The sequence below is a fragment of the Enoplosus armatus genome, chromosome 2 (assembly GCF_043641665.1).
Source record: "Enoplosus armatus isolate fEnoArm2 chromosome 2, fEnoArm2.hap1, whole genome shotgun sequence".
Taxonomy (NCBI): Eukaryota; Metazoa; Chordata; class Actinopteri; order Centrarchiformes; family Enoplosidae; genus Enoplosus; species Enoplosus armatus.
In genome coordinates, this window is record NC_092181.1 from 17,802,899 (window position 1) to 17,830,041 (window position 27,143).

Below are 27,143 nucleotides of genomic sequence, written 5' to 3' on the forward strand. Positions count from 1 at the left end.
TATTGACAGAAAAAAAGGATAATAGCTACAGTCACATTGTAATAAAGGACAAACAGGTGTTGAGGGAACAAATTCTTTAGGCTTAGTGTGAAAAATTCTGGGTTTCAACACATTCAAACCTTTCACATTTAGTCAGACATAAAGTCTCGAGGTTGCTTTGAGCTTAATTATTTATGTGTGTGTGTGTGTGTGTGCAAACAATTAGAACACAAAGCATTGTCCAAATTTCCTGACATCTACCAACATAGGTATTTTTGTCCCTTTGAGATTATATATATATATATATATATATATATATATTGTTTAAAATTCAAAGTTTACTAATTGAAAATAAAAAAAACCATGTGGCTTTGTACTGTACATAGAAATAATAGTTAATGATAAAATATAAAACATGACCTTGCTACTACGATCACAAGCAATTAAGGTTTGACTTCTCGTAAAGTGCTTGTTAAAAAAAACAAAACAATTTATTTTTTAGTGTATTGTAGTTCTTGGCTTTTGTGTTTAAGTTTTTTTTTTTTCCTCCCGGTCTTTAGCTGGTGTCCCCAGAAAAGTGCTTTGGTTGTGAAAAAGTTATCGACCACATCTTGGCCAAGAAGGAAACTTCTTCTACATGAACTCTTCATCGTCCGCGAAAAGAAAAACATGAAAACAGTTGATCATCAGTCAGATCTGATATCAGGAAATCCTTTTGTGAACCAATGCGAGGATGAGAGAGGTGCAGATTCACCGTTTTTGCGGGTATCTGCGCAGTAACTCCAGTTTCTCCAGTCTGTCCACAGACTCATACCAAAGTGTACCTGTATAGGCGAGAGTATGAGTGATGGGATGTGTGACTGTGTGTTTCTGTAGTATACTGTAAGAGAGGGTCTGAGTCCGCTACACCAGGTTCTCGATCCCGGGCAGAGGCTGCTGTATTGGCACAGAGGCGTCCGTGCTGCCAGCCTGCTGGGCGAGCTGCAAGACGGGCATGTTGCACAGCGGGCACACTTTCCTCACCTCCAACCACTTAATGAGGCACCTGGAAGAAAGAAGGCAAGACAGAGATAAGTGAAGGGGTACAAATGTAAACTCGGGTTAGTTTGACTCTCAAAGCTTATTCAAAGTCACTGTCCTAGCCTCTGTAGAATGACACACACTACACCTGCAACGGATGTGTCAACACTTGTGCCTTCTGCGAAAAGGTTGAGACAGGAGCATTTTATTATGCCATAATATAATGTCTATATATATATATATATATATATATATATATATATATATATATATATGTATGTATGTGCTGTTTTTGAATGAATTTAGCTCATCATAAACATGTCATAATAACACATATGTTGATTGGTAAGTAACAAGAAATTGCTGTAAAGACAAAGTTTGCAATAATTTAGAAACGGTGCAGTATTACATAGTTTGTCCACCAGAGGGCGCTGACAAATGTATCTTTCAAATGTAAAATGTCGCGCTCAGTACACGTCTTTGACACACAAACCTTAACGAAGAGAACCTCTCCGATATTGATATTGGTTTTTACCTACAAAATCGGTCGGGGTCTAAAACAGATGGACAGCAGAGAAGTGGCAGTTTTACACCGCAGGAGTGGTTTGATTTTCTTTGGATGTTTAGATTTACTTATTTTTTCCACAACGAAAACTTGTTATTACAGGAATCCACTGTAAATGCCAAGAATCCAAGCTGAGGACAACCTCTGATCTCTGTGAAGAAGCAAACTCCAAACTTTTACAGCCGCCCTTCTAGTCTACAGGAGTGTGTTATAATCACAGTGCTGTATAAGCTCGTATGAGCTGGTTGTTGGTGCCTTTTACCCTGAAGTCCTCTGTGGCTCAGGGGCACATCAATGGCCCAGCTTTCGGTCTTGCTTGCCCACAGCCATACTGAATCATGGGGTTAGGAGGAGGCAGTTATTTATGGTCAGTATGCGGTGGCCATGCACATACTGCAGCTCAATATGATCAACTTGCGCATGTTTTCTTTTGAAGAATCACATTCTTCAACCACACTAATTAAGTGCATGAGGTCAAACATTAGGTGATGTAACACATCATCATCATTGTGAGATTGCTGTGGTGCCAGCTCTGTCAATCACTGACACAGGCGCAAGGGCTGTGCAGTTTTATTAAATTCTCTGGTCTGGAGTCGGGAACTACATGTTATTACTACTCTGATGTAGGAGCAACATTAATGTAGAGCTGAAATGATTTGTCAATTAACCGATTATTCAACTGACAGAAAATGAATTATTCTGACAATCAATTCGTTTCAGTTTGGTTTGGTTCCAGCTTTAAATAATAAGACATCACCTTGGCCCCTGGGATATTTTCATGAGAAACGTTTTTATTTATAGACTAAAAAATGATCGTAAGATGAATCAATAATGAAAGTAATTGTTAGTTACAGCCCTACTTCAATGTTGTGGTTGTGTGAGAGTACAAGTAAGGAAGCGTGAGGTTCATAACACCAAAATTGTAATGTAGCTGTCGATCAAAAAGTTAAATGAGACTGACATGTCAGGTTGCAGGTAGTAACTTCAGTAGTGACTTCCAAAAGTCTATGTGGCATGAACATTAAATTTACACGGCTGCAGGCACATATGATGAGTTATTCATGAATGTTTCTACCTTCATTTTGACAGTTTATTGATTTTTTAATTTCTATGTTTGTGTGCGTGAGAAGACGGCATGCTCTTCACTGCTGAATGTTTGTGGCAATGGTCTGCTTGGAATGTCTGTTTTCTCTGTGAAACAGCATGGCTTGACTTGCACACACACTAAAATGAGTGTTTATCCAGTGGATTCAGTGAGTGGTGACCACTCTTGCTGCAACTGGGGGGAAAAAACTAGGCCAAGGGAGGTGTCGTGCTGATATAAACAACTCAGTTGAAATGGTCAGGGCACGGGGGGGGGGGCTAAAGTTGGCTAAAGCAATCCATCATGTCCTGTGTAGTTCCTCACTTCATACACACTTAGCTTTAGTTTTATGTACAAAAATTATGGAGTTTTTGTCAAGTCACAAACACGCACTCCATCCATGCAATGACTTTACAATGACCTAAGAAAGAGTAAGGATGAATGAAAATGTACTACTTTGTCAAGGAAATCTATACTAATCTGTGTGTCCGTGACTCTGTGTCTGTGCACTTGTGTTTGTCCATGAATGTCAACAAAACCTTATACTTACTTCCTATGAAAGGCATGTTTGCATGGACAAATCCCCAGCTCGTCTTTCTGTTTGAACTCTTCCAAGCACACTGCGCATATCTGAAAAGGAGAGGCGGAGTTAGAGATCTTTTCTGAAGAAAGCAATTGCAACAATTTATTGGTTGTTCTCTGGTTGTTTGGTTCTGTGAGTCTTATCTGAGTTTGTGGTTTAGAAACAAATTATCCAAAACAACCAAGGTCAAAAATTCATGGAAAAAGACAACTGCGGCCAACATCTGCAAAACATTTGACAGAAATAGCAGAGCAGTGACTGACCAACTATGTTCTGTTATATAACCGTGACTTAACTCACTCTGGGGACTTCTTCAGTCAGTGGCCAGAGGCTACCTTTAGTGGCAATGTTTTTTTTCTTTCAACAAAAAACTGATGATGACTTTTTTCAGCTGTTGTTTCCAAGGCATGAGACTTACAAAGACAAAGATTTGAGGGACAGCCACGGCCATTTAAGTGGGAGGACCCACAACACAGCACCATGGCGGACAGGACAATTGGTGCATATTAAAGCACAATTTTTAAAGGAAAATGTTTTTGCTGGCTATGTAGCTGACTCTCTGAGTTAATGATCTCAGTGCTGTTACTTTCTCTCATAATAGATCAAGCAGGTTGATAGTAGTGATAGCTGTAGTCCTATATCCCTCGCTGGCGTCCTTTTATGGGTCACTGAGGCAATCCTGACGGACAGGTTGGAGTCTTTTGTCTTTTTGTGTGTTTGTTCAACACACACGCAAGCACGTTCAACAGGCATGACAGCAACAGGTCACAACCTGCCGACTAGCATTAGCTAACTGTTTTGGTTGAGCGTGACATGGTTACTTATGGTAAATCTAGAGATTTAAATCTTTTTCAGGTGCCAAATTGTCATATTGCACTGGAAGCACGTTTATGAACTTCCTTTTTTGTCATCTTATAATGTTAATTTTTACTGACTGACTTTATTTTCATTATTATTTATTATTGTTCTACTGCAAGTACATGATGAAGATGCTTTGTGTGCACAACTTCTTCAGTGCATCCTGGGTATTATCCAGGGTGAATACACTCCACATCCAGAGCTCGTCAAGTGTCCCCACATGTAAGCCCAAACTTGTACTTTGGCAACTTGTATATGCAATCTAAATTGTTTTCCATTCACTATCCAGAGTTACTGACCATAGGTGAGGGCTGGCATAAATCGACAGGTAAATCAAAACACCACAGTCTTTAAACTCAGCTTACTCTGCACTAGGTCTGGTATTGACACTCACATCACTGGAGACACTGCACTTAATCTCCCTGTCACTCCCACGCCTCGCCTTCCCTTCACTTTCCAAAAGACAGGCTCCGTAACCATTGAACATTTGCCAGAGCATTCACCTTTCTTTGTCTGCTGCCTGACTGACAATGCAGAATTATACCTATCCTTGCAGTGGCAAGCCCACATGCTTCCCTGTGCTCTGGCTCAAGTTCAGTGCATGAATACTTGGGGACCACATGCCACACAGAGTGCTATATGAGTACAGTAGCTCCTAGGCATTTCAAATTGTGAGAAAATGAGTAACAATTTGGAAAAATGAATGAAGTCCACACAACATTCCCATTACAAAACGTCATCCAACCAGTGACAACTGAAAGAGTGTTTTAATTTGGCACATTTTTTGGGCTGTCTAACCTTGCAACTATTACTCCTTTAGCTTTTTCTCAGCTCTACTTCATGGGGGGTAGGTGGACAAGGAAGGATGAAAAGAACAGCACGGGGGCTCTCAGCTTTCTCTCCTGAGGATTTTTGGACATAGAACAATCCTCTGTTAAGATGTCTGCTTTGCTCTCTTTATTTGTGAATAGATCAATGTTTTTCTTCTTTTCAGCGCCTTGTCTATGGTGTCACACTCACAGTTGGGATCTGGCACCCTTCACCAACTTTTGACAGAACCTTTTTCTCCCCATTAAGTGAATAAACCCTGTGAGCTTTAGTCACAAACTCCAAGCAAAACACATGGAATTCATTTTGTGGTAAAACATTACCAGATCATGGTTTTGATCAGAGAATAACCTAGCCTACACCTGTTAAGAAATGTTGTAATATATAATATAATATAAAATAAATGGACAGGGTGAATTAACCGTGACACACATTTTACCTAAAAGTAATCTTTCCTCCCACACGTTTAGCAGATATAATGTACAATTTAAACCAAGCTTGATAAGAAAGCCAAGCAAATGAGCAAGCTAAAAAGAAGAGTTGGTGAAAAGAAGAGAAGAAAAGTCTTGGAATAATCCTCAAAAGCAATTTGTGGCCAGAATAGACACTAGTTAACCTAAGTGGGTATTTAGACCAACAGGCCCTCTCTCTGGATCTCTAGGGATGAGGATATGTTGCACATGTTTTCTTGTCTTTGGCTACATCTTTTCACCCACTTTCTTTGTACTTTCTATTGTGCTAATAACAATGTGCTTAACAAAGTGCTTCTAATTTTCTCCATCTACAGATCTCCATCAGTTTTCTTCCATTTCTGTCTTTTTGTGCCTAGAAAACAAGTATGAAACTCAGGTCGGGTAAAGCTCATTAAACGTTTGGAATGGCATACATATGAATCTGCAATTACTTTACATTCTGGTCACTAACTTGCCATACTCGCCATAAAAAAAAAAACACACACAAAATCACATCAATTCTGTGACGTTGACACATTAGTGACAGAAAAGATACTAGTAAGGATAAATGGCACATTGGCTGTCTTGCAGGGCCTTTACATAGTACAAACCATGTAATAAACTCTTCACAAAGCATCAATCTGAAAATAAATATCTAAAATAGGCTCTAATGTCAATGTCCAGCATAGAGAGATGGGTGACAGCCATTTCCTAACTATATTATGGCATACAAATGTACAGGCCTTCAATCTAATCATCTAAACATCAACAGTTACACTGAACTTTATAACGCCAGACTTAAAATGAGAACTCATTACCTCTAGCCCATATGGACGGAAAAATAAAACAACAGGATACAATTGTACTAATTACTCTTGTGAAACCCAACCTAAAATTTGATGGCTATTCTACAAATCCTGCAGCATGTCATACAAGATTCGAGCTAATCAGAGAACACTACACGAAGGCCAGACTTCACTCCAAGATGGTCAGGTTACACATCAAAAAGACTTGAACATGACTTGAGCAGTAAACCGATCCCATATTAGCGCTCCTATTCCAGATATTCCATTAAAATGCAGAGATTGAATTTCTTGCAGCTCAATCTATACTGTTTCCTATATGTCTCCACGGTGATCCGTTGGCATGGGAGCCTTTAAAACTGGGTCATCCACCCAGGCAAGTGTGTGTGTGTGTGTGTGTGTGTGTATATTATTGTCCTAAAGCAAATACAGCTTGGTTATTCTGTCACAGTCTTCACTCACATGACACCTTCTGATGCTTTCTCTCAGTTTCTAATAACATAAACAATAAAAGCCTGAGGCCTGGTGGAACAGTGGGAAATTCCAACACTGATGATGAGAAACTGTTTAGCCCCGTGTCAAAGCACACACGAGGAGGCTATTGTTAACATTTCATTTGCACTACAGTGTTAAAGGGATAGTGTTCCTGGATGGGGACTACCATGCTTTCACTGTGAAGCCAGTGCTGCTGCTTTACAAACTAACTGCTGCTTGTAATTTTCCAACCAAGCTGAGTGGACATAACGGCATTACGTAATAACAGTAGGGAGAACACTCATGACTTAAACACAAGATGCTAGTTTTCACATGACAGTGTGTCAAGACAGATGTACTCAATGTTAAATCATATGTCATCGCAAAGCCAGAAAACTCTCAAAAACAGAAGCACAGGCATATATTCTCACAAACCCACAGGAGCACACTACAACTGTGCCGACACCCAAACATGACCGTGTGTCCTGATATATGCAGACATATGCCATAGCTGAGGATGTTTATGTTCATAATGATAGCATGAATTGCTGCTTCAGTAAGTCCCAGGCCTTAGTTCTTTATTTTAAAATAGATGGAGAGCACAATGGGTTTCCATGTAACTGCACAACCAAGAGGATGGAAGTACAAAAAGGATGACCTTCGTAAATGGAAGAAATTGTGCTGAAGCATCTTTAAAATTAAGTAGCACATGACTGGTTAGTCCAAATTAGCTGATATAATAACAGTACAGTGTGTACTTATCAGGTTACATTACAGAGTGTTCTGTCCACTAGATAATCCTAGTGGTTTAAGAGAGCAATGTTTGGTATTCAAGTGTCTTCAACTGATAATAACTGAACAAAGAAGATGAGTGCTTACCTCATGCAAATTTAGCTCTTTGACTTTTTCCTTCTGAATGACCTGAGAGGCATAATAAGAGATAAGGAGAGATTAGTCACTGGTTGACACTAACACTGTAATACGGTAATAGAAACCAGTTCCTCTGGAAACACAATAAAAGACTTAACAGCTAATAATGAGTGTGAGATGAAAAATCATCCAGTCAGGCTGAATAAGGGACACAGAGATAAGATGTACTATAATACAGTTGCTGGTTTACAGTGAACTCATGCTCACAAATGTGTGTGTGTGTGTGTGTGAGTAACCCACAGAGAAGCTGGATACTTTCATGTTTTGAGCTGGCAGGTAAAATACTATGCCAGTGTGTGTGTTTACCTTTGAAATGTTTGGGTGCTTTTGCATGTTGGTAATACATACAGTGCATCCGGAAAGTATTCACAGCGCTTCACTTTTTCCACATTTTGTTATGTTGCAGCCTTATACCAAAATGGATTAAATTCATTTTTTTCCTCAAAATTCTACACACAACACCCCATAATGACAACGTGAAAAAAGTTTTTTTGAGATTTTTGCAAATTTATTAAAAATAAAAAACCTGAGAAATCACATGTACATAAGTATTCACAGCCTTTGCTCAATACTTTGTTGATGCACCTTTGGCAGCAATTACAGCCTCAAGTCTTTTTGAATATGATGCCACAAGCTTGGCACACCTATCTTTGGGCAGTTTCACCCATTCCTCTTTGCAGCACCTCTCAAGCTCCATCAGGTTGGATGGGAAGCGTCGGTGCACAGCCATTTTCAGATCTCTCCAGAGATGTTCAATCGGATTCAAGTCTGGGCTCTGGCTGGGCCACTCAAGGACATTCACAGAGTTGTCCTGAAGCCACTCCTTTGATATCTTGGCTGTGTGCTTAGGGTCGTTGTCCTGCTGAAAGATAAACCGTCGCCCCAGTCTGAGGTCAAGAGCGCTCTGGAGCAGGTTTTCATCCAGGATGTCTCTGTACTTTGCTGCATTCATCTTTCCCTCTATCCTGACTAGTCTCCCAGTTCCTGCCGCTGAAAAACATCCCCACAGCATGATGCTGCCACCACCATGCTTCACTGTAGGGATGGTATTGGCCTGGTGATGAGCGGTGCCTGGTTTCCTCCAAACGTGACGCCTGGCATTCACATCAAAGAGTTCAATCTTTGTCTCATCAGACCAGAGAATTTTGTTTCTCATGGTCTGAGAGTCCTTCAGGTGCCTTTTGGCAAACTCCAGGCGGGCTGCTATGTGCCTTTTACTAAGGAGTGGCTTCCGTCTGGCCACTCTACCATACAGGCCTGATTGGTGGATTGCTGCAGAGATGGTTGTCCTTCTGGAAGGTTCTCCTCTCTCCACAGAGGAACTCTGGAGCTCTGACAGAGTGACCATCGGGTTCTTGGTCACCTCCCTGACTAAGGCCCTTCTCCCCCGATTACTCAGTTTAGATGGCCGGCCAGCTCTAGGAAGAGTCCTGGTGGTTCCGAACTTCTTCCACTTACGGATGATGGAGGCCACTGTGCTCATTGGGACCTTCAAAGCAGCAGAAATTTTTCTGTAACCTTCCCCAGATTTGTGCCTCGAGACAATCCTGTCTCGGAGGTCTACAGACAATTCCTTTGACTTCATGCTTGGTTTGTGCTCTGACATGCACTGTCAACTGTGGGACCTTATATAGACAGGTGTGTGCCTTTCCAAATCATGTCCAATCAACTGAATTTACCACAGGTGGACTCCAATTAAGCTGCAGAAACATCTCAAGGATGATCAGTGGAAACAGGATGCACCTGAGCTCAATTTTGAGCTTCATGGCAAAGGCTGTGAATACTTATGTACATGTGATTTCTTAGTTTTTTATTTTTAATAAATTTGCAAAAATTTCAAAAAAACTTTTTTCACATTGTCATTATGGGGTGTTGTGTGTAGAATTTTGAGGAAAAAAATTAATTTAATCCATTTTGGAATAAGGGTGTAACATAACAAAATGTGGAAAAAGTGAAGCGCCGTGAATACTTTCCGGATGCACTGTAACTGAAGGACATAAGAGTCATGTTTATGCCCTGCATCGCTCCCTTACTTTGCTGACACGCTCAGCCCCAGAGAACTGTTAACCTGATTTTTTCAGCTGGTCCACTTCAGCTTGAGTGCACTTGTGCTCGCCAAAATCCTGTCAATATTTTTGAAGTGGGCCGGATCCATTGAGCAGCATAACCCTTGAAATACCTGCCGCTGCCAGAAATGTCAGCAAAAGATTTCATGCACCAGCTGAACTGACAGAGGAGACTTACACTTACTCTGACACTACATTTCTGCTTGACAATAGGTTGTGCATGATTTCAAATTTCTGAACTGCAGTGTGTGTGTGAGTGTGTGTCACAGGAGCGCTTACTTGTTTGTATGCATATAGCTCTTTGTGCGCCTGATGCCGTAACCTGGGGACACGTAAAGACAAAACATCTTTTTGATTAGTAGGTGACCTTCTCCAACTGAGTATTCATACATCCTGGAAAAAGAGAGAAACATGACAAACATGGATGTAATTTCCTTATTAAATACTTGCCTTCTGACACCAGTCTATTCTAGTGTGATTCACGAATCACCACGAATGGGTGTTAGAATTAAAAAGACATTCTCAATCAATACAGAATATAATCTAGAGTTCGAGATTTTACCGATAATATATCTCAAAAAGAGACAGATAACAAAGGCAGAGCAGTGCAGAGATGATTCTGCCTCAGGCATACGTCAGGTGAAACGATTATGACTACTGACTGAATAAATATTAATTGGATAAACCAATTACAGAAAAGACAAAAAGTAAAATAATAATAAAATGACACGTACTGAACTCTGTTAAATATTTGTTTTGCTTTGTAATGCAATTGTAGGCCAAGTTACATATTAACAGATATCATTCTTAAAAGGCCTCAGGATCTAGTTTCTTGTCAAAACAAACAGTGGACTTAAAGTAAAATATCAACTCACAATAATCACCTAAAATACATTGGATCAGACATTAAAAGCATGAGCAGGTTGTTGAGGCATGCTAAAAAGGCTTCAAAACTTCAGGTAAAAAGGAGAGCACCCACAGATACAACAAATGTTTAAGGTTTATATCAAACTCTTGGTGTAACGCTTAATAAACAGTGCTCTTGTAAATGAGCAAAAACAACTCAGTGAACAAGGAGAGAAGAGAAAAAGCACTGAATAAGAAGAGAGTCAAAGTACTGAGAATGAGAATAAAACATGTAGAACAAAGGGAAGAAAACGAGAGCAAGAGTGATAGGAGAAATTCATAGGTTTGTAAGATTTACCTCCATTACAAGTAACCTTAACCTCTCGCAGCAGAGTGAGAGGGATCTGTAAAACAAGCAGCACAGTCTAGGAGAGAAACTGACATTTTGAAAGAGGTCAGCAGGAAAAGGTGCAGAGACTCCCAAGGGGTAGGGGGCAACTGGTCATGGGTGAGGGGGTCGTGGTTGACTGATGGGGGTTGCTCAATGGCCCTTGAGTACAATGTCAAAGTGGGCGAGAAGAATAACCGGCTGAAAAATTAAAAACAGGTGTCCAAATTGACCTTCCTCTCAAAGCTATCGTCATAATTCGACTGCAGTCAACAAAATGTAAAATATGTGTCATCCATCATTAAAGTCAGAAATATCCAAATGGTTTGGTCGACCTTGTGGTATGTCACTTCACTGAACATTCATGAGCACTAAATAAATGTTACAAACTGCAGTGATTATTAACTTGTAGATTGATCTGGGTTTCTTTACATAAACCTTTAGGCCAATGCTCTTGAACTCGGCATTCAAGGCCTCCTGTCCCGTACTTTCACAAACACCCCATGTTCAAGAAAGACTTCTCAGTCCTTGCAATGTATACTGCACTGCATATTTCACATATGTGTGTGTGGACTGAAGACTCACTGACAGAGGCGGTTGAGTATTTCTGTGAGAGTCTGCCTCGTGTCAAACTACATGTGAATGTTTGTCTTTGTCGGAATAATGACCTGTTTCATGTCAACTCTTGTGCAAGTTCCTCGGTCCCTTCATTCACCTGTCAATGTAAATAAGATTCCCCCACCATAACTCTTTATAACTCGTAACCTTTTTGAAAATGAATATAAAATGTGTATATTCATCATGCATGATGGTGCATGTAATCTAAGTCATTCTGGCCCAGTCCTTTGGGAGACTGCATCTTTAGGCGCCTTTTATGGAGCAAAATTGCTTTTTTTGCCTTTAGTGCCTAAACCTGGTAATCTTGACTTTCAGTATTGAATCATGGTACTGCATCAAAGTCATGAAGTGTCTATTTACATTTAGATGAGGAACTGGTGGAACACAGTAGTAGTTAACCTACTTACCATTTGACCTGCATGATAGGGTATGACAGGGTGGCAAGGCTGAATTTTGTTGGGAACTGCTGCTTCTCACTGTCTTAGATAAAAAATGTTATTTCTGCTCAGTTTCTCTCTGCCAGGAGAAATCCCCGGCAGCAACAACAGTTTGATTAGACCAGTGGGGTTAAAAAGAGGGGCAAGGGAATGACTGGTAACCACCTCTACTTTTCCTTTATGGGAAATAACTAATGGATTACAGTAAAGGCTAAATGCTTAATAAGGGAGTTTTGACAAGATGAACATGGTTACAAATAGGAGATTTAAACATCTAAATGCAAATTTAATGAATAGCCAAAAGTCAATTTAAATAACGTAGGAATTTGGTGAGGACATTAAGGAGGTTAAGTGGCTCTTAGAAAAAAAGGTTTATAACTAGTTTCTTTGACGCCAAGTGCCATGATCATAATAATGTAGACAAGCATAGTATTACTGTCTTTACCATCAATTCAGATTATTGTCACCAATTGCAGTTTCATAGCTACCTTCTCCAAACTGTGCTGTTGAAACATTTTACCCTCCTGTGAATAAACTATTAGCAAGACAAATACAAAAACACACATTTCTAAAAGAAAAAAAGAAAGATATTCATTACGTTAAGAGACATCAGTACGTGTCCCTGTTTATGCATAAATATGGACACAGCTACAGTGAACACATATTGAACAAATAATTCATGAGCCAAAGTGACCTGAAATGTACAAGGATGTGTTATGAGGACAGTTGCATAATGACAGTCTGGGAGAATCAACAGTCAGTTCTCATAATCATTTTCAAGTCTCACATAAGTGGTGGCACTGACAGTTAGCTAGTCAAAAGAGGCACAGTATGTTCAAAGCTATCGTGGTCTTCTAAGTCAGGATGCACAAAGCCTTTTCTGAACAAAGCTATGTGAATTGTATATGCACAAAATCTCTGTTTAATCTGTGGAACTGTTTTAGTTGAGAGTGTAGGAATGGAAAGGAGCAATAGTTGGAATTTGCTTTTTAATTTGAATGTGTAAATAAATTTGTATGACAAGCAAATCTGGAACGCACCAGATCCCTCCGAATCAAACTGCAGTCAGTGTTTAATTCTGTTATATCTGTGGAGGTATCAATGTGCTGTGGCTGACTTTTTGGTTCTTGCAAGCCTAAAAATGTGTTTCTTTAAAGAGATAAATACATATTTGTGTTTTCCAACTTGGCTTTTTGGAAGATGGATAATGCAGCCCTGCGGTTCATTAAAACCTTAAGACAACGTGTGTTGCACAACCACCAGATTACTGATTTGTTGCACTCGCTAAATAGACAATGTTGCCTGGCCAAAGAGACCCATCTCCCCCCATCAAACTCAATAAAAAAAATTCTAAGCAAGGCCAAATCCAAAGCTAAAGGGTGCATGGATCTTACCTTATTAAGTAGCAGCAGAAGAGGAGGCTGAGGATGAAGACAAAGATGGCTGTCCCAAACACCACAATGTAGATGTTAAGGGGAAGGTTCTGGAACCCTATATTTGGCATCCTGAAACTGTAGTGCGGGAAATCGGAGCTCATGGATATTCTAGATGGAGAGAGACAAGCATACATTACCTAAGTATTTTCACACACTTCAACACACTCTGCGGACACAAAAAAAAGTAATGAAAACTTTCACTTTCAAATCAGTTTTACTTTCAATATTACAGGAACATATTTCAGGATGTGGTTCCATCTTCAATTTAGTTTTACTGTAACTGTTGATGTTAGATTAGCTTTCATCAGCCTGTACACAGTTCTCAAATCTTCAACTGTAGGCACCAAAAATGTTTAAAATGTTTTGGATGCCAGATCTCTTTTGGCATTATTCTAAATATTATACACAATTTGTTTATTGCTTTTTTGGATTGACATACTTAACCATGACTTTTCATTTTCACATTGTTGTGGATTTTAAAGTCTGTCTATTTTATGTGACAGCAAATGTGATAGGGAATCACAGTGCCTCTAGAGTCATTTGAATTATTCCATAATGCTCATAAACTCTATTTGTAATAGATTTGAGGGGAGGCTTGGTTTCCTCCTGCCATGGCAGCTGGTGCACCTGTTCTGGTTTAGGTTAACTATTACAGGTTGCTTGAGTGTTTTAGTCCCTAGAAACCCACAGACACTAAAAACATCAGAGTAATTCAATAAAAAGCCACAGAAGGTTATGGAGAAATATGCACTTCGCCCCTTTATTCCATCCCTCCTCTAACTAATGAGCTAACGGCCATTCCTGCACAGCTGATTTACGACTCTGAGCAAAAGCCTCCTGCTCTAGAGTTTGTTGAAATTGGTTAGATGCCCAAACCTCTACAATCTACACTGAAAGCCAACACCAGGGCAATGGCACAATAAGGAATGAAAGGAAACTGAGAAAACGTTACAGGACACATGAAATCGTCACTTAAATATATGGGTAACACACAGCTGAAGCTTTGTTACTACTGGATTCTATCGAGAAAGGTTCTTCCTTTTGTTTTTATTATTCAAAATACACTTTAAAAATAAATACTGGTGCATTGCTAACACAGTCTTTTTTGTACCAAACAGGCAAAAAACACTGTTTATAAAGGCTATATATTAACATTTACTGGCTCACACTGTGTGAGCATACCTAAAGAAAATCCTTCTGGAAAGCTGATTCATAAAAGCCAGGGGAAACCAACAAGGATCTATTGGTCAAGTACTCTTACTCAATACACCAAAGGGACATGACCAGACAAGTCTACGCCTACCCGGAGAAGAGGAGGAGGGGAGGACAGGAATAACTTTTGCTCCTTTGGAAACCCTGTCTTGTGCCCCTCCCCTTCAATAAACACCAAGATCTTCATTCCTCTATACTCCTGTGGATAGTGGAAAGTTTTGTAGGTCTTTGCTGAGGCCATGAACAATCCTCTACTGCTTATGATTACACCCTATGAGCATCACAGTGACCCAAAAACTTTCTCTCTAGCTAAGGTCTCTCAGCATGGGGAACACTCTCTCAGCATTACCCTTTACATAACACGACTCCAGCCAGTACTGGCAGTCATGATGGGCACCACTCGACAGCGTTCAAACACCTGGCTCATGATATCAGAGAGCAGGGTTGACAGGATTAGTAACTTGATGTTCTCTTTCCAACACAGGTTTCACTATGTCTTTGAAACATTGTGCAAATTGAGCACACTGCGCTTGCACTGAAAGTAAATATCACTGGCATGTTTTGCTGATGTGGTGGCCAAACAATCTTGTCTTAAAAATAAAATACAGCATCATCATGTGTATGAGATACCACTGGTGGCTGGGAGACTGTGTCCAGCTCTTACGGTAAAACTTTTGATGGGACAAACAGCTTAGACAAGGGATGGAGCTAGTGAGGGTCCTAAACCCACAAGCAAATAGGACTGCTGTGAAAACTTTATCCAACAGCTCCCATGAGGAGAGTGAATTGCTGACACAGACCACAGGAATGAAATACCTTTGATTTAGACATTCATTTAACACCCACCACTTTCCCTCAGGACACTGTGGATAGGGCCTGGAGAGTTTAAACAGTGGCACTGAAGTTATAGGGACGCTCAACTGTAATCAAATTAAATGCTGAGGCATTCTGGATGAAGATGAAATGTCTCCCCAAAGGCTTGGGAAGGTGCAGTCGTGGTTGAGAAATGTGCGTTTAGCTATGGCTGAATGATTCATCGTTTATATATCAAATTAGCAACTTAAGCAGGTGCAATTTCCAAACAGCACGAGCCACTTTAGCTGTTGATTTTGCCAGCTAACTATCTAACTGTTCCAGACAATTTAATCAGCTGTAGAAAAATCATGCTATGACGTAATTTCGATACACCTTTGCTTTCCTTTGTTTCAAGGCTCCTCCATGCCAAACTCAAGCCCTGCTTCTCACTCTGTCTTACCCCTCAAACACAGCCCAGACAACCTCCCCTTGCTTATCTAAACACACAAAAATGCTGTGGAGCTACAAGCCTTTAAGAGTACAATTACTATATTGTGAATAACAGTTCCATAAAAGTAATAAGGCAACAAAATAGTGTGAATACCAAAGAGTTTAAGCCCCAGTTAAATGAAAAAATCTCCCGCTAGTTTAAAAAAAGAAGAACTGGTGTCGACTGGCGGTGAACATACACATACCCGAGAGGCGCCTTCATGCTGAAGAGCAGAAAAGTCTGCATAGGCATAACACAGGCCCTTGAGAAGTGATTTGACTTGTCCTTGAGAGCCTCGTCAGTGGGTCTGCCTCCTGTTGACTTGACTGGATCACAGCCCTACTTTGCCCTGTTCATAAATGCTCCATGCCAAACTCAAGCCCTGCTTCACTCTCTGACTCCTTTTTGGTGTCTCTGTCTAAAACAGCCACAACAACCTCCCCCTGCTTATCTGAACACACAAACATGGCATGGAGCAACACATACTTCCCACACACACAAAGAAATGTGAGACAAACACACTGACAATTCATCCGACAATGAAAACCAAATAAGAACAGAGGCTTCTAAGGAGTGTCATTTTTATAATTTTGAGAAGTTATTTGATAAACCAGTTTCACAAACTTACAAAATGCTGTTCAAAGCATACTGTGTGTAGTCCCAATAAAATGAAAAATTTCTCATTTTAAACTTTTTGCCGATATCTGATTATTTCCATGGTCATTTCAGCTTTCAACTGCTAATTCCTTGGTGTGTAAAAGCAGGTGAGAAGTGGACATTTGTAGCACTTTTTGTTAGCGGATGAGTTTTAAATAGTAAGCTGTTTCCCATGGTGGTAGACATTATTGATAGTGAAGAAAACATCAAGGAATGTGAAGAAAGTCTCTCTAATCTTATCCTTTTCAGTAACACCAGACACATTTTGTAATCTAGCAAAGCTATTTCCGCTGCAATCCTTTTTGCGACAAAAGAATGCACACACAAATACTGACATTCGTTATGCATGGAAATAGTTTACATTTCAAAAAGGTAGACAAAGCTAGCCTGACCTCTGAATTAACCTTATAAATTAAGTTAAATTAAATGGCGATTATCAGGCTAAAACAAAGCAATCCTTCCCATCATCGCTCTAAATGCAGGTCAGAATGAATGACACATTTAAAACGTCCCACTTCAAGTAAGACTTCTGCTCTTATGCTGTACTCGTCACTCTGTGCAACACCCCTACAGTATCAAGATTCGCTGACCTAGAGGATCTTGGGTTCATCAAGCGATTTAGAAATCCAACCCCTTTGGAGTAAACAACCCACATACCACAAAAACGCTTTTGGCGTGTCACATCGTCAAACACAGGGGGTCTGTTACAAAATGAGCCAACATGAACTGCGTAACTGCCACTGCAAAAGGATAATAAAAATTCACCAATGAGAACTGAGAGCGCAGCCAGACATTCAGCAATACAGTATAACCCCTTCCTCCTTGTAGTAACTGCTGCGAAACAATCAATTACACAAAGACACAATAAAGTAAACATACAGACAGGTGACACATTTAAGGAAAAACCTGAATGAGTGAGTGGAGACATATAAGTGCAAATGCTTCCATAAGAATAACTGAATGGTTTAATGAGTATGAATTTTTTGGGCCGATGTGTTAGACACAAACTTCATCAAAACACCAAATGAGGGAAGGCCTTTTGGAAGAATTGTGTTAGTCTTTCGAGTTCAACAGAAATGTATTCTATGCCAAGGCCCATTGAAACTTCTCTGACAGCCAGTAGTGGCCCTACACTCACTAAGACAAATGAATGTTGGGTTTCAATTTAATTTGTCTCCCATCTGTATTTTGCCGTGAATTTTAACGAATCTTACAGTCAATTAAAAAAAAATGCAAACTTACAATAGTCTAGGCTTAGCACTTCGTCCTAAATTCCCTCCTTTATGCTTACTGCTACTAAATAGCTTCCTGTGCATCTAAAAATACCTTCTTGCCCCTCTCCCTCTTTGAAAACGAAGGGCCCACTCAGGACAAAAGCCAAACTTGCACGCTACGCTGGGTATAAAACTAGCTGTGCAAGAAATGTGAATGTACAGTGAGGCAGTACTGACAGAGCTATCTCTACTGCACAACAATTAAAGTAGAGATCTATACCCGTTACAAATACGTTTTTATTGTGAACACATCTGTCATAGAGGATAATCCTACAAGAGACCAAACAGCATTCAGAGTGAATGTGATGATGACTTGGCAACAAACAGCATCTTCTGGTTGGAAAAGGGCTGATGTGATTTGCATCTGCTCTCCCCATCCCACCATTTCTGCCACCATCTGCCTCTCTCACTCAGACACTTTTGCATGACCTCACCCTATTACATAAGCAGCAACAAAACCATGCACAGCACATCACATTCATAGGATATGAGCGTGAGCGAGCATATCACTCTTCGCATTCATTGTGCACTGTTTCCTGTGGTATGATGTAGGAGAAAAAGTGAACATTTTCAACTTCTGTGGTATGAATGACTGAGAAAGAGCGGAAGAAAAAAAGACGAGGAATCCGAACACCCCATGAGAAACCTAAGAAATTTAACAATTTTGCCTTTAAGTGTCATAAAAAAAGATAAAAACATAAAGAGATCTATACAGACTTGCTGCTCTCCAGTAACAAGGCAGCGCACAGCTGTGTGTATGTTCACCTCCAGTCGACACCAATCCTGCTTTTCTTAAAACTATTAGAGTTTAACAATTAACATGAAAGCCTCCTCAAGTCAGGCAGTGATGACAGCAACAAAGTGATTCTGCTCACAACACAGTTTCTAGACCTACATAAATTGTAATCAGTGTACCACGACAGAACCAAAGAGGACACATACTTAGCCAGATACAATCTGTACTGACACATAACCAGGGAATAACGAAGAAAATGAACCAAAAGATATGCTGCAATGTTACTATGTAAACATCTGGACAAGAAAGGTAGCCACACTCACATGAATGCACACAGGGGCATGTTTAAGGCCTCAACAAGAAGACTACAAATAATTGTCCAGAAACCTATTCACTAATCAACAAGAAAAAAACGATTTAGTCAGTGCGCTGGCAAACTCACTCATCCCTCAGATATCAGTATACACTCTACTCATTTGTATTTTGGGTTCACTTTGTGAACTTAATATAGGCCATTCACCTCAGAGATTGAGAAACAGTCTACCATTCAAGCCAGATTCTGTTTAGGTCGGGAAGAATTTCAACTGACAGTATGCTTTTCGTTTACAGTGAAACCTCCATTGAATAAAACCATTTTATGCTGTTTCCAATGTGTGGAAACTCTTAGCTTTGTCTGAGGATAACAGCACTGATGCAAAGTGATGCAAAGACAATGCTTCAGTATTACACTTTTCCCTCTGTTGGCTAACAAACATCAAAGGTGTATGTTATTAAGCTGAGATTCACAAAGCGTCACACTGTCATGGAATATAGTCCTGCACAGTAAACCAGCCAATTCTGGTATTTATTAACTCCGACTACAACCACAAACTCTTTCTGAAGGACCATTTCCACTAGGCCATTGAGTCATTACTTATTTGGTTAACAAAATGGTTTCATTTTGACCTACATGACACGTTTAAGTGTCACCTTCCCCAAATCATTTCACTTCTACTGGTTAGCTGGTAACAATTTAACCACACTAGAAGAAAATTCAACCTATCAAAATCATTCTGCAGCCATACAAACACTCTGCCTTACATATTGCAGTTTTCCAAAACTGTAGCAAAATTGTGGCACACCATGACATAACTAATTCATCATACAATGTGATGACTGTACAGCTTAATCAACATACAGTCAGCTCTACACCCACTCTTCCACCCATCAACCTCCCCAGCCCTCTTCTCAAACAGTAGTGGTTGAACTATTAGTAGACACATACATGGACAAATGATGACCTTTGGACCCATGATATTTCATATATTTGTCATGTGAAACAAATAGGTCTCAGGCAGCTACTGAGTAATACTGTCATTTGGGTTTTTTTCCAAGGAAAAAGAAAACGCTTAACCAAAATAGGTTCATTAATGTACCCTTGTTCTTTGTCATCTCCAAAATTGTTGTATATTGTATGTATCTTTAATCCATTTCTTTTTTTAGTTTCCTTGTTTTTATCATCATTAAATATTAAATTCCCTTTAAAAACAAGCCCAAAACCTTAGCTCCATTCAGGAGTTTCTTGTGATCAGCCCACAACATCACATTCACACGATGCTGAGAAGTGGAAATTTCCACTAGCAGCCATGAGATTTGCACATCTGAAACTTAATATGCCAAAGGGCAGCAACAAACACCAGGGCTTCAGAGGCAGAGCGAGGGACTCTTCAAAATGCGGTGGCTGTGGTAAGTGAAATGCCCACATTCATAGCGGTTTGAGAGGAGGAGGTTGCAAGCTATTGGCCATTTATATATCTGACCATCCATCAAAACATAATTGCTCCTAGTTAAAATGTTTTATGACAAGAGTGGCTAGTTAAATCATCCTTTTAGCCAGAGGAGGATAAACAGATCAGTCACAGAGCATTTAAAACACAGGCCTAGGATACAGCTGTCAGTGCAGGGCGTAGCAACCTTTAAAAAAACTCCTTTGTCTGTTTAAACTGTAAGACAATGAACAGAGTTGTTATTATGTTACTTCCTGAGAGGAATGAAGATAATGATATTGATGATCATGCACCCCATCACTTAGGAAAGTAGCCAACAATGAAATTTCCATTTCAAGCCCTGAAATATGCATTACAAAAAGCTTGTTTTTCCAAAGTTGGGCCAAGTTCTACAGTAAGTAGGTCGCTGTAACTATAACTCCAGTTATGGAGATGTGGAAGGCACAGGACTTAAGTGGAGCTGACAAGGTCAACCTAATGTTGGCTGCTGATAGAATTCCAATTACTGGATTTACATCTAATACCACTCCATTAACTGTCCAACATATATGTACATATATTCAGAAGAATACATCAAGCCATGGCAGGCATTTAACAAATGGTACATATTATCATGATTTTTCTACAAAATGTATTCATTCAAAAGCTTCTTTTCTAGTGCAGCATCACACCGTTTGTTTACTGAAAGCATTGATATTTGGAAGTAAGTGTCAAGTTTATCATATCAATGACACATATTATCAAACTGAGATTGACAAAGAGTCATATTGTCATGTAGTATAACTCCCTGTCTGACCCTGCACTGAAAATCTAGTCAAAACCAACTTCCAGTTATCTATGCTAACTAACTAAAGTAACTAGCCAGTAACTAACACTAAGACAAGCTACTTCATAAAATGACTTGTCAAATTATTACATTATCCATTAATATCATGAAATAAAGTGATTGATTCATATAGTCCATAATATACATCAGAAATATTAACAAAAGTCCATCACAAGTTACCTCAGCATTAAGTTTTAAAACTGTTCATTGACCAACTGCCAGTTGGTCATTATCTATAAATGAGACAAACAGAAATGTAACAAACCTTTAAACAAACTTTTTCTGGTTTGACTGGGAAAGAGGAGAATCATCAACTAAACCTGACCTTTTCTATATTTGCTCTTTTGCTTTCTCTCTCTCCTTCCCCTTAACACCCATCAGTCCTCAGTGGACTCTGATAGTAACACAAGCTGACAAACAAGAGGAACTGACACACACAGCTGTCTCATAGCACTCTTGCCTCTCTGTATCCAGTGCCACATTTTTCTGGAGGGTTTTTTTCTACTTTGTGTTCCATGTCACCTCATTGACAGTCATAGTTTTACTTTCTCTTCCACCCCATTTTAATCTATTTTTGTGGACTGTTTGTTGACTTCTGTCTAGGATTATCTAGTAGCCACACACCCACACTCCTTTAATTCAAGAGTGGTGAGTTATTTCATTTGAAAAAAAAAAGTATTTTCAAAAAAGTTCAAATTCAAATTCAAATCAAGCCTTACAAAAATGTAAGAAGCCTAATCATATGCAAGACTTTTCACAGCTACCTACTTCAGAGAAACAGGACCCTTGCTCTGCAAAGTGCAGGGTAACAGACACTATAAATAAAACTTGTAGTCATGTGAGGGTGAGTAAGTGAAGCTGAAACATGAAAACAACCTGAACCCAGCACAAGTCATAACAGTTCTTGGGGTTATCAACTACTGACCTGCAGCAAACAAACAAACAGTCTAACAGACACAGAATCAAGTTCACAAACTGTAACTAAATCTAAACTAAAATATTTATAATGCATATTTCCTAATGGACACCGACTTTGTATGCCTACTCAATGAACCTATTTTCAACTTCAGAGATGCATTACTTTAGTCGAGCTATTTGAGAAATTAGTGTTTGAGTTGGCCAAGTGCCTTGTGCTTGAGGCCAAGAGCACCAGCAATTATGATTATGATTAGGATTATGATTAGGGGATGAAACTAAAGAGTAACACAATAAATAAGTACAAATAATCAAAAAGTTAGCCACTAACTGCTCCGCATCAAGATAACAAGTAAGGAGGCCACTTATTGATCAACGTTCAATGCACATGTAGGCTTTACGCATGACTGTTTGCTTGCATTTAACACAAACGACACATGACTCACCCACATACTGATAATGCAACCTTTGCAGTGGACCTGCTGTGTTCTCTGATGTTGGAATATCAAAACCAATTCAATATAAGAGTAGCATCCTTTTTCTCTACTTGTATTGCTGAGCCACCGTGCTTGAGGCTATATAAAGCATATATCAAACTATGTGGCAAAAATCAGCAAGCCAGATTAAGAGTCAAACTTGGAGTTAAAGTAAAAAGATGGGTTTTAGCAGTTGTATCGGGTGAGGTGGACTATCCTGTCAGCAATTGGGTGCAACTTCTTTCTGCTTTGATTTGCATATTTAGGGGTCAAATCATGCATTTATTAATTACATCACAATAACACACACAGCTTTACAAAAAATTTAGGGAGAGATTTGATTTGATTATATTCATTATGTTTACATTAAGTGAGCCAACTGCATCCTGTTCAGCAATTAGTAAAAATAATTTCACCAAATAACAAGAAACAAAAACAATGGTTATGTTGTTGTCTATATTTAGTTATAATTACATGTGAGGGTTAATCAACCTATTAAAACGACCTTGATGCTAAAAAAGACAGCATCTTAAATTCAGCTGATTACGTCCTCAGCAATGGCTAACCTCTGAAAGTCTGGCCTACTAACTAACTACACTAAAAGGTATTTTAGTTAATTATGGTTTTTACAATTGATTCAACAAGTTACACTCAGCCCCCAATAACAAAGGCAATAATGTGTAACGTAGAATATTCTTTCCCGCTCTTACTAATTCTACATATTGTGCCTTCATTATATGTGAGCACTGCAGGTACTGAAGGAGACTGAAAGAGTCTGAAGGAGGACTCTTGATAACACACGTCCCAAATGCTGCGGCAGTCATGCTTGTATTTTCCAGGCTGAGAATGTGTATTTAGAGCACGTTTGACCGGCTCTACACGTTTAAGGAGACATTGGTCTGCCTAAAATCTGTTATGTAATTGACTATTTAACCTTTGCCCTCAATGTGCAGGACCTGTGCCCACTAGCAAGTTCCCTACACTTCATGAATGTTCAGTAATGCTCATTTCCTCCTAACTGGAAAATTACACAACACACACAGTATGAACTGACTTTCCCTGTACTGCCATTGACTAGAAGGCTTTGTACAGGGGTGTTCATACAGGACTGTGTTTTTATATTTGATAATATTGGATGTCAACACACACAGCTGACCCCCATTTTGCTTACAGTTACAGAGGCCCAGTGTTGCACCTACATGATCCCTTGGTAAAAAAACAAAAAAACACTCACTCTGTAGAAGTAAATCTCTTATAGTAAATGTCTTCAGGATTGGGTTGCACCAGCTATTCATAGGTAGGTGAGCTATTTTAATAATGATATCATTTCAGTTTGCCTTACACTGTCTCTCTGAAAAATGGAAATGTTATCTGCCTTAACCTCTACGGAAGTAACATTAGCATTATACAAATGCGAAATGATTTACTAATATTGTCAGATAGATGATCCATGTAAAACTAGGCAACAAATCAACAGCTGTGAAAACAGATCCCTGACGCTTCTTTGGCAGCACAAAGTAATAAAAGCTGTGGATGATGAAGTGCTCTGTATTATTGTGTATACATGTGTTCACTTATTTATTTCTCCTAAGCCTTTTTTTTCTGCAGTTTTCCTGTCATATTTATATGATGTATGAAACTGCCTTAAATGCATGATGTTATAGTCTCCAAACATGAATGCTTGAAGGCTGCTGAGAAGAGCTTTATGTGTCTAAGAGCAGATACTACTAGATGGCATTCACATTTGTGCACCACTTAGTGGAATGCAATGTTTAACCACTTCAGCTCAAGATTAGGTGAGCGCTAATGCTCACATTGCCAAGCATCTGTGATCCCTACCAATACAGTCTCATTGGTGAGAAAAATGGTTGTTCCATCAAAGGATGGCATTCAGCCTCGGAAAGCTTTCATCTGTAGTCTCTGTGTGCTTTTAAGACACTCGTATATGGTGACTTGAAAGTGCTATAAAAATAAAGTTTGTCTACTTTGCTTATAGAGCTCAGGAAATTAAGAGGGACTATAGATGACTTTTTCCCCCATTTTGGACAGGAGGTACAGCCATGAGTACACGCACGCCAATGCTATCACTCTCTGAGGTCAGTGCACAGAAGGCTTATCAAATTTGAACTTTTGGCGCAGTCCATTGTCCATCAGCTACAATGGTGCAGAGTTGTAGCCAGTCAAATAACCTGAATTCAATACAATGGGGACGAAGGCTTAAAACATGTTGAATACTGTGATCTCTTATATTCTCTCCATAGGTGCTAGAAAGATATCAGAGGTTTTTTGGACAATGTACAATATATGATTATTTGACACCTGTTTCCACAGTAAGAGGTCACTACACAGAAACATATGAAGACATTTTCTGACACAATCAGAGCTGCGTGGTCCCGTAACAATACAACTTGCATCTGAAGGAGCATTTTCAGGGAGTTCACTAACACTGCCAATCAATGTTGACTCCCTTCTGGACAAGGTGAATGGTCATGTGTACAAGCCCGTCATCAGTATCACTCTCAGGAGGTCAGCGCACAGAAAGTTTAACAAAATGTAACTTTTGCTGAAGGCCACTGTCCACCACATTCACAACCTCCTTTCAACAAAATTACAAATCCACAAATCATGCTTTTGCCTCAGAGAGCTTTACAATCTGTACAAATGATGACACCCTGGGTCTTTAGAGCATTGAATGGCAGAAAACGGCCATCAGGGCTGCATGGTTCAGAAACAACACTATTTGCACCCCATGCAGCATTTTCCTCAGCAGACTGGAGACCACGAGCACTAATTTTCTACTCCATATAGCTTTTCTTTACAAAAAGTTGATGAGGACACACACATGCAACCTAAACACTGTCATACTTGCACCGCTGCCAACCATACCCGCAAAGGATCATAGCGTGTTTTAACTCAGGCGTGTTACAGTCCTATGGTTAACTGTTACAGCCCACACAATGCTGTCAGTGTTGACGGAAACACAGAGAAAGCCCTACTGTTTCCCTACCATGCGTTTTCACAAGGACGTGAGTTCAGGTTTAAACCATGGTGGCTGCTCTATCAGTGCACCTCACTGTAAAGCACTGGCATGAATATAATCAGCGAATAATTTGCGGATTGTCACGGTGATAGGACATCGTTTAGCCAGTTGACTTGTGGACAGTCACTGGGCGCTGTGAGAGCTAACTTTAATGATTTGACATAACGTTATCTACATCAAGGCAAGCTAGCATCTTCATGTTGTAGCTGAGGTTAATCAATTCTTGGTGTGGTTATTGCTTAACGTTATCATAAGACGGGAGATAACTGGGCGTAGGCTTGCTAGCTAGCAGCGTTAACGGCTAACAGTTAACCTTAGCTAGGAATAACATAGCGTTACTTAACGTTATCCCAGGGCAGTCTATGGTCCAAATTAACTATGAAAATGAATGTTAAATAGCGTTAAGTCAATTCAGAAACGCACATTCCTCTGAAAAGTCAGTATGACATTATGTAATGACTCACAGGCTAAACTAGTTAATAGTCCATACGTTTGACTGGTATTGAACTCGAAATATGACTGCATCAATGCATATTGTCAAGTTCGGCGCATTCAACATAACAGTTAAAGGTTAGCAGCTAACGATAAGGGGTTAAAAAAAAATAGAGGACCATCCACTCACCAGCGATTCCCTCAGCCCCAGTAGTAGCTGTGCTCTTCGGTTATGTATGTCTTCACACACTCGGGGTGCTAGAAGGCTTTTTAATAAAGCGACAAATCGACCCAGACTGAAAGCGAAGACTGTCCTTGCGACAAAAACCGCCTTTATCTTGACATAACCAAACCTCTGCTGCAGGGCGACCTCATCACACAGCCCACCGCCTGTGATGTTGACGATGGTGGCGGTTGTGTGGAACCTCGCTGGGGAGCAGAGGCAAAAAAAAAAAGAAGCCCGGCAGTAAATACAGAAGGTAGCTTAACAGTGGTGGATGAAAGTATGTCGTTGGCAGGGAGGGGGATCCCGCGGGCTTTCTCGTCTTGATTTCCACAAAAAAAAAGAAACCGTCGTTGGCAATGGGATTCGCGGTTGGCAGTCTGCACCGTTCGCACGTAAACGTTTGCTAGCCCACAACCACCAGTAGCTAGATCCCACCTCCTCCCTGACGGCTCAGCATACACAGACCGATGCGGGTAATGCCGCTGGAGGTTTTGAGGACAGCGTGTACGAGGGGAGTGATGCTGGCATGAGAGAGAGGGAGGGGATGCTGCACATGGTCACGTAGCCGATTGCAAGCGACTCTCAATAAATAATGGTTCAAGTTAGAACCAATAATGGTTCTAATTTGAACGAGTGAGTGAACCGTTTGCCACCGGTTTATTAGTCAAGAATCAAGGAATTCAAGAGAGCTTTATCTTGCAGAAATAAAATTGCTGCTGCTGCAAGATAACAATATAAAAGTACCAAATATACAATATAAAATAACATTATAAAAGTGCCAAAATATACCATATAAGATGTAATATATAAAATTTACAATAACAATTAAAACAGACAGTCATATAGTGAGTTATAAGCTATAGTAAAATTAGGATAATAGAAATATACTATTGCAGTGTGGGATAATGTAAACCTTTTGCAGGTTGTGCAC

General features: G+C 39.7%; 1 protein-coding gene across 1 annotated transcript; it reads right to left on the reverse strand.

Moving 5' to 3' along the window:
* Window positions 1–444: 444 nt before the first annotated feature.
* rnf24 (ring finger protein 24) lies at window positions 445–26,641 on the reverse strand. The gene is made up of 6 exons (XM_070920176.1): window positions 26,177–26,641; window positions 13,326–13,475; window positions 9,922–9,964; window positions 7,526–7,567; window positions 3,199–3,278; window positions 445–1,024 (listed from the first exon to the last, which is right to left on the reverse strand). The coding sequence occupies exons 2-6, from the start codon at window positions 13,466–13,468 to the stop codon at window positions 883–885; spliced, it is 450 nt and encodes a 149-aa protein (XP_070776277.1). The 5' UTR covers window positions 13,469–13,475; window positions 26,177–26,641; the 3' UTR covers window positions 445–882.
* Window positions 26,642–27,143: the final 502 nt, after the last annotated feature.